The sequence below is a fragment of the Cynoglossus semilaevis genome, chromosome 2 (assembly GCF_000523025.1).
Source record: "Cynoglossus semilaevis isolate Cse_v1.0 chromosome 2, Cse_v1.0, whole genome shotgun sequence".
NCBI lineage: Eukaryota > Metazoa > Chordata > Actinopteri > Pleuronectiformes > Cynoglossidae > Cynoglossus > Cynoglossus semilaevis.
Genome location: NC_024308.1, coordinates 15758030 through 15765742, shown reverse-complemented (window position 1 = coordinate 15765742; position 7713 = coordinate 15758030). Strand labels below are relative to the sequence as shown.

Genomic DNA, 7713 nt, shown 5'->3' with positions numbered 1-7713 from the left:
CTAAAACATACTGAATATTAAATAATTGGAAAAGCGCTTGTAAAATCTCTAAACAACACAGTGTTAATGACAGATATTGTAAACAACAACTGTTTTTCTAGGTGCAGGACATAAGATAAGATAAGATAAGATAAGACTTTATTCATCCCACACCTGGGGAATTCAGTTGTTACAACAGACATGTAGTAGTAAAAGTAACAGCAGAGTAGACACGGTATTTACAAGGTGAGAAAAGTGACCATTTCCATCAAAGAATAAAGCGACTGAAATTATAGAGCACGTAGAACAAAATAAAAATACCAACAATTTGTAGTGTAGCTATGTACATGCTTGGTATATGCAAACATTATGACTTGAAAAAATTGTAATATTTTGAGAGACCATAACAATATTATAGCTGTGCATTGAACAGTCTGGTGGCTGATGGGAGGAAAGAATTCCGAAAGCGTTCAGTTCTCTCTGCTGCTGAAAGAGCTGCTCGGCGCTCCCACATATCAAACAGAGGGTGAGAGGGATTGTCCATAATGGATTTTAGATTGGTTAAAGTCCTCCTCTCTCCCACATCTCTAAGGGACAATTTGGGACTGAGCTGGCTCTCTTAACCATTTTCTTTCAAACGTGAAAGTTGATTTAAATGCTCTATATCTTTTTTTGCACAGCCCTTGGACTGATGCAAATATGAATGGTCATGATAAAACTTGTGGTGAATAGATGTTACCAGTACCAAAAATGACCTGTTTTTGTTATGTACAACTGCATACGAACATATTTTTTTGTTTTTGTTTAGCATTGTCTTAGCTGAACAACTCCCCAAATAACATTAGCTTTTTTCTGCTGAAATTATTTATATTGGATTTTTTTTTTAAATAAATAAATATTTTTTAAATAGATAAATACAAGTTTTTATCTGTAGATTTGTCCCTACAAATCTCTGTGTGGTCATATCATTTACACTTCAACAACAACAGAACTTTAATTCCCCTTAATGTTAGCAGTGATCACGTTACACATAAAAGTCCTTTTGTACCAACACCGTCAAAAACAACACTGATGGTGCACGGTCTATAAAGAACCTTATAGAAAGGAAAGAACTTTACAGGTGAATAGCGCGTTTATAAAACATAGACCTTTGGCATTTTGATGGGATCATTCTGATAATCTGTTCAGAGATGATGCATTCTGCTTTGATACACTTCAGTGATTTTGAATAGCAATGTTCAACCCAAATGTGAATCAACAACATCGCACCCTGCAACTATACCATTTACCAAATATTGTGTCTTTAAGGAAGCTGCTGGGCTCTGCTCCCAGAGGCGGGTTATTATTACTGTGGATCTTACATCAGCCACAGTTTGTCTGTCTGCTTCTGTCTGGATCGCAGAAACTAGACATTAAAATTTGTTTCCTACCCACAAATCGTAACCGCACATTTTGCAGAACTCACTTTCCTAGTTGAGGTGAAAAACAAGACATTTGAGACATAATTAAGAGCCATGGACCGGCGACACAATTCTCCGACTAACCTTTAACTTTTGAATAATGACAATTGTCAAAAATATAACAAACTATCCATCCATCCATTTTCATCCGCTTATCCGTTACCGGATCAAGAGACTGCTGCCCCAGCAGTCTCCACAGCTGCCACCAAAAATACATACATGTGTGTTTAACTGACATTTTATAAATGTAAACCTCATGATTTAATGGAATTTTGCTGTCTTTTTAAAATGAAAAAAAGTCTGCGTTTTTAACATTCTGTAAGGGACAGTTACAGGCTCTTTAATGCACGTTGTACCCTGTCATATTGGTTTCCATTTCATTATGAGTTGCTTTCCTTTTCTGAGAACAGAAGATTGCTCTCTTAACAGTGTTGGATCCTGCTGGACTGACCTTTTGCCCATTTAGTTCGGGTTTCAGAGAGTGTTGAAAATTTGTGCATGTGTTGCAACAGTTTTCAAGTTTTGGGTCAATCTCACAAACTTTATACCAGAGAGCAGAGGTTAAGATGGAGGAATAAACAGCATTCTTGACATCTGACTCAGACGAAAAGCAAGTTTATCCAAAAAAAACAAACAGCTGTTGCAACATGATGAAACTTGCAATCAGGTGGAGTCATAAAAATGAACGGCTCCAGAAATGAAAATATCAGAGCGAGTATTCAGTCCATTGTGTGAAATAAAGTATTCAACTGTTTATAGAGTACGTCTGGGGTAAGGCAGAATAATTAAACGTTCAAGAAGAAAATAATGTGAAAGAATTATAGTATAACAACGTGCCCAGGTCAAAGGAGTTTTTAGAGAAAGACGAAAAAATAAATTACTGACTTTTCTAAAATCTCCAGCATTAATGGTCAAGGTAGAAGATTTTTCATGGAATAGCTGTTGTGTTTTGTTTTTGCTGTTTGCGTGAACATTTTATTTTTCCAAGCTTTGGTCTCTCTTTAAGACGTTCTGAAGGAGGAAACTGGTCTGGCTTGCTTTCTTAAACAAGATCCATCTCTAATGTAAGAGGATTCTTCAGTTGCATCTGCCTGTTGGTATCTAGCCCTCAGTGACTAGATACCAGAACCACCCTGAAAAAGGAGGGCAAATAAAGCAGGTATATACCCCTGACCTACTGGCATTATTCACCTGGGTCAAGGTCAAAGGTTAGAGTTTACGTCAACTTCATTTATCCTGGCAGGTCACTCCTCAAATATTAATTATTGACAACACATTTTCCAAACACTATTACTAATAGGCAAAAAAAAAAATCGGTGCAAAACTTTGTAGTTTGGATCCTTACAGAAAATGACATCTTGTTTTTCTTATTCATTATTGTTTAGCATAGAGATATGCTGAATGTATTATACATATTTTTTAGGCACAGATGACCTTCATTGTCTCCTAATGTTAAAGTTTCTTTCTGTCTGTTCCACACCATCTAATTGGGATCATTCTTTTTTTTTTTTTCAAACGTTTTTCAAAAGTTCTGTGCTTGGGGTCAGTCATTTAAATTCATTAGCAAAGTCTGACGGTCATGCAGCATTAGGCGATTGAATGTCTGTCTTCATGTATTTTATCTCAGAGATTAAATCCAGTTTCAGTCACAATGGCAGACGTTGCACAGACGAATCCGAGTGGAGCTGAAGCAGCACAAGCAGCTACTGAGGACCAGCAGGTGAGTAGCTCCGTTTTTCAAAATAAAAGCGATTTCGAGACTAGATAATTGTAAAGTCATCGTACTCTTTCCTTATTTTAAACGCATTAATCATTACCTATATTTGAGCGAACAAGGATTGTTTTTGTTTTCTATCAAGAATGTTGTTTCTCGAGTGAGCAACCTGCCACTGGTCAGTTCAACTTGTGAGGCGGTGTCCAATGCCTACAGCAGCACCAAGGAAAACGTGCCCTTGCTGAAGGGAGTGATGGATGTCGCTGAGAGTGGCGCCCGGACCCTGGGAGCAGCCGCTTCCACCGGGTCCAAACCCCTGTTGGACATGTTGGAACCGCAGAGTGAGTTTTTGTCCTTGTCAACAATGTTATATCGTATATGTTCAATCACAAGGAAAAAAATATATATACTGTCAACTTGGATAAATTAAGCTTTCCAAAAGAGACCTGTAGATGCTGTTCTTTGAATAACGACAAAAATCTTTTTTCATTCCATTTGTACTGTAAACAAGAAAAGTTTAATTACTTTAAAATGTTTTGGGTTTTTGGGGGGGCAAGTCGGGAGTAGATAGATACAGCGTTCGGGTGAACTAAGATAAATGACATGTAAAAGTCATGCATAAAGGCTAAAATGCTAAAAAGCTTTTAGTATTGTCTACGCCATCTATTGGGGAAACATGGGTATTGCAGGGAAAAGGCGGAAGTATAATGTTAATATAAATAAATTATATAATTTGGAAAAGTTTACTTACATATGCCGTGTGAGTTCAGACTACAAGTTAGTTCATGCCGTGGAAACGGAATTCTGACATAAATCGAGGCTGCTCTGTGTTTCTTATTTTGTATTCAAATATGATGTTCTTTATGCATTTCAGTTGCTACAATAAATGAGTATACCTTAAAGAAATTGAACGAGATGGAAGAGAATCTTCCAGTTCTACAACAACCAGCCGAGCAGGTGAGAACTAATAATTTTTGCGGCATTTACAAAAAAAAATTCAACATATTTAACATGCATTTAAGATCTGTCACATTTTGAGTCTTTCTCCTGCCACTGAAACATGCAGGGCTGCTGTGCTGTCTGTGGTGGTGCTGCAGCCCAAACAAATAAACACATTCTCCTCATTAAACCACGGGAACACAACGATGTGGCGCCACAGTGGCACATTTCTCTCACAGCAGCTATGTTTCTTGATGTAGTGTTTGTGAAAAAATAAACTTGCCGTGTCTGGGAAGTTTATTTCAGCGGGAACAAAGACCAGCCTGGCCCACTTTTTTTTTCTTTTTTTTTTTTTTTTTTGCTTCGACTATTAATGGATGCCATGAAAAATAGGCACCGCAGTTGAGTCATTTTTTTTTTCTACATTAAAGGACCCACATTTCTCATGTGGTACTTGCTGTTTGTCACTGATTTTTAGTGGAGGCTTAGATAAAAATGTGTATACACCAACAATTGGACTTGACAGATTGTGTTCTTCTCGGTTAAACGTGGTATTTATTTACATGTTGCTGTTGCTCTGTCTGTAACAGAGTTGCTTCACTCTCAGTGCTTACGTTTGCTCCTTTGTGCCCAGGTTTTGTCAAACACGGTTGACATGGTATACCAGTCGGTGGCCAGCGCCAAAGATGCTGTGATGGGGGCAGTGATGGGTGGTATTGGACTGACCCAGGCAGCAGTCAGCAGTGGTATCAGCACAGTCATGGGCACCAGGATGGGCCAGATGGTCAGCAGTGGGATGGACATGGCCCTCAGCCGAACCGAGGACTGGGTCAACCAGAAACTACCAGTAACAGAGAGCGAGCTGGGTACGTACTGTATGTCCAAACCATGTCAACCTCGCATCGCCAACTTCATCTTCAAACTCTTCCACCTTAACTGTCAGTGTGATCTGCCGATTTTTAATCCTGTCCATTCTGTTCACTCCCAGTGAAAATCTCAGCGTCCTCCAACTCCGTCCTTCTGTCTCTCTTACATAACAACCGTCTCTAAACTACGTCATAGCAGGTCTCACTACTGTCTTATGGAAACCTTTCCTTTTCAACTTTGCTGCTATTCTTCAGTAACAAATCACCACTGACACTCGTCTTCATCCATTGCACTCTGTCCTCCAGGAGGGACTTCTGTTCTATTACACTTCGATCTCGGAGGAAGAAAAGATGGAAGTGCAATACGACTGTTCTAGAACAATAAGAGTTTAAGAGAAAATGTGTTTTATTTTTCATCTCAGCTGCTCTGGCTGAACCTGCCACCAGTGACGTGGACACACCATCACAGAGCCCCAGCTACTTCGTCCGGCTGGGTAAACTCTCCGCTAAAGTCCGGGAGCAAGCCTTGCATCATTCCCTCGTCCGTGCAAAGAACGCCAGGGACGCCACCTACGCTGCGGTGGCTCAGATTACTAGCACTCTAGACCTGCTGGAAAGTGCCCGCACCAGCCTGTCCAGAGAGGCCAGTAATCAGTTAGGCGGAGTGTCGGAGCAGCTTCTCCAGCGATGGACAGAATGGAAGCAGAAGCAGGCGGCAGTTGGACACACTGAGCCAGAGCCCGATGAGACCAAAGATGAAACTGAGGTTAGGTCACATGCAGCCTCGACTGTAAAATGTCCTCATGTTATGATTATACAATCAGGCATTTCAGGATTGTTTTTATATATATATATATAATCTGACTTTGTGTTGTACTTTCCACAAAGTTTCAACATGTTCACCCATGAACTAAAAACATTAGTGCAGGAAAACACTGCTGTGGAACTAATTATATCTTTTTCGGTTGCATTTCTGCTGACGTTTCAAAATATATATGCCGGAGAGGGAATAACACGTAGACGTAGAACAAACTTCTGCAAAATAAAATAGCTGTTAAACGGATGGTTCATCTTAACTTGTAGTGTTGTATATAAAGAGCTTTTCTGATATTATATTATTGAGGACTTGATTTTAGCCTTCCCGCTTCTCATCAAACCAAACACTTTTTTTTTTCAATTTTTTTTTTATGATGATAAATAAATATGAAATATTTAGACTCTCATTACTTTTTTAATAGGGATGGCCTGATGGTCCGATACTGAATTTGAAGTATCTGCAAATACTGATACCTATACAATATTTTTCTTCTCTTTCCAACATGCCGCTGGCTGCCGTTGCCGAGGTGATAGTGTCTTTGTTTACGACGTGTTTCGCAAAGCATTTAAGCTTAGGTATCCGATCTCCTTTGATAATTCGATAAAGTGTTGAGGTGGAAAAAATGTTTAGTGCTGTGACCTTAGCACCAGATCATGGTTTCACTCATTTGACTTTGCAGGTTTCACCCACCGTATGCATGGGTTTCTCCTGGTACTCTGTTTTCTACTGCAGTCTGAAAAATAAAAATGTATGTTAATTGGACACTCCACTCACATAATGGTCCGCGTGTGAGTGTGAATAGTTGTTTGTCTCTGTAAGTGACCATGTGGACTGGTGAACTCTCCCATTAACTTCTCAGATTAGCACCAGACCCCTCCCCCTCTTCCCCCCGATCCTGTAAAGAATTAAGTAGTAGAAGGGGATTAAATAAATTCTATGTAGAAAAAAAAACTTCAAATAGTACCATAATTCTGAAGCACATCATATTTTTGTTGATGACACTGCCAATGCTGTACTGATTATTGACTTTATCTAAAAATGTATTTACATACCGCCATGTCTCCACAGCAGCTGGAACGGCGGGCACTTTCCATGGTACGTGGTCTGAGCGATCAACTGAGGTCATCGTGTTCCGGTGTGGTTTCAAGTGCTCAAGGTCTTCCAGCAACAGTCCAGGACCAGCTGACCAGCGCGAAACGGTCAGCGGAGGAACTACACTCCTCTCTGGGGACCACCAGCAATCTCACACCCCTCCTCCTGCAGCAGAGTCGTCATCAACTAACCCAGGTACGTATTGTATTCCACCCCTTTCAAACGGTGCTTTATTTTTGCTGACTCTGAGCTTGGCTGAAAATAGCTGGTATATATTCACCGATTCTAAAAGTACAGTATACTATAGTTCCCTGTGCAAAGTCAGTGCTTCTTTTTTTAGCTTATTGGGAAAAATACAATAAACTTAGATTAATCATATATACAACTTATACTCTTGACTCCATAGAGTTCATTGCATATTTCTGAAAATATATGTATGAACAGATCCAACTGCACTTATGACCTACATACTGTACAGAGAACAAAAACTGCTGTACTACTGTGAGTCAACATTATGTACAATACAATATGATTATTTGCAGTTTTTTAGTTGCTTTAAAAATAAAATAAAAAATAAAATAAAACATTTTACGGTCATAAAACTAGAGCAAGATGACCGACATAGAATCTCAAAAAATTCCACATTTCTGCCATAACTAGCTGTGCTTTTTATCCCTAATATAAGTGATATACTAAGCACACAAAAAAAAAAAACAGAGACAAATGAAGAACAACTTAAGTCTTGCATTTCTGAATACCTATAGCGTGCCACCCATGTGACTTAGCGGTAATGTGCTATCTGCTTAGAATGGAATGGATACATACATCTTTTTTTTTTTTTTTTTT

General features: G+C 39.1%; 1 protein-coding gene across 4 annotated transcripts in view; it reads left to right on the top strand.

Moving 5' to 3' along the window:
• Positions 1–7713, top strand: part of plin3 (perilipin 3) — an 8882-nt gene that overhangs the window by 591 nt on the left and 578 nt on the right. Inside the window, exons 2-8 of one of the 4 annotated variants that reach the window (XM_017031357.2) lie at positions 2446–2598; positions 3067–3159; positions 3299–3494; positions 4028–4110; positions 4727–4958; positions 5381–5724; positions 6844–7062. In XM_017031357.2, the coding sequence (XP_016886846.1) occupies positions 3091–3159; positions 3299–3494; positions 4028–4110; positions 4727–4958; positions 5381–5724; positions 6844–7062 (1143 nt within the window). In that variant the 5' untranslated portion in view covers positions 2446–2598; positions 3067–3090. Of the gene's footprint in view, positions 1–1659; positions 2599–3066; positions 3160–3298; positions 3495–4027; positions 4111–4726; positions 4959–5380; positions 5725–6843; positions 7063–7713 lie in introns of those variants that run through there. The other 3 variants (XM_025065497.1, XM_008338625.3, XM_025065494.1) reach the window with 3 other exon arrangements.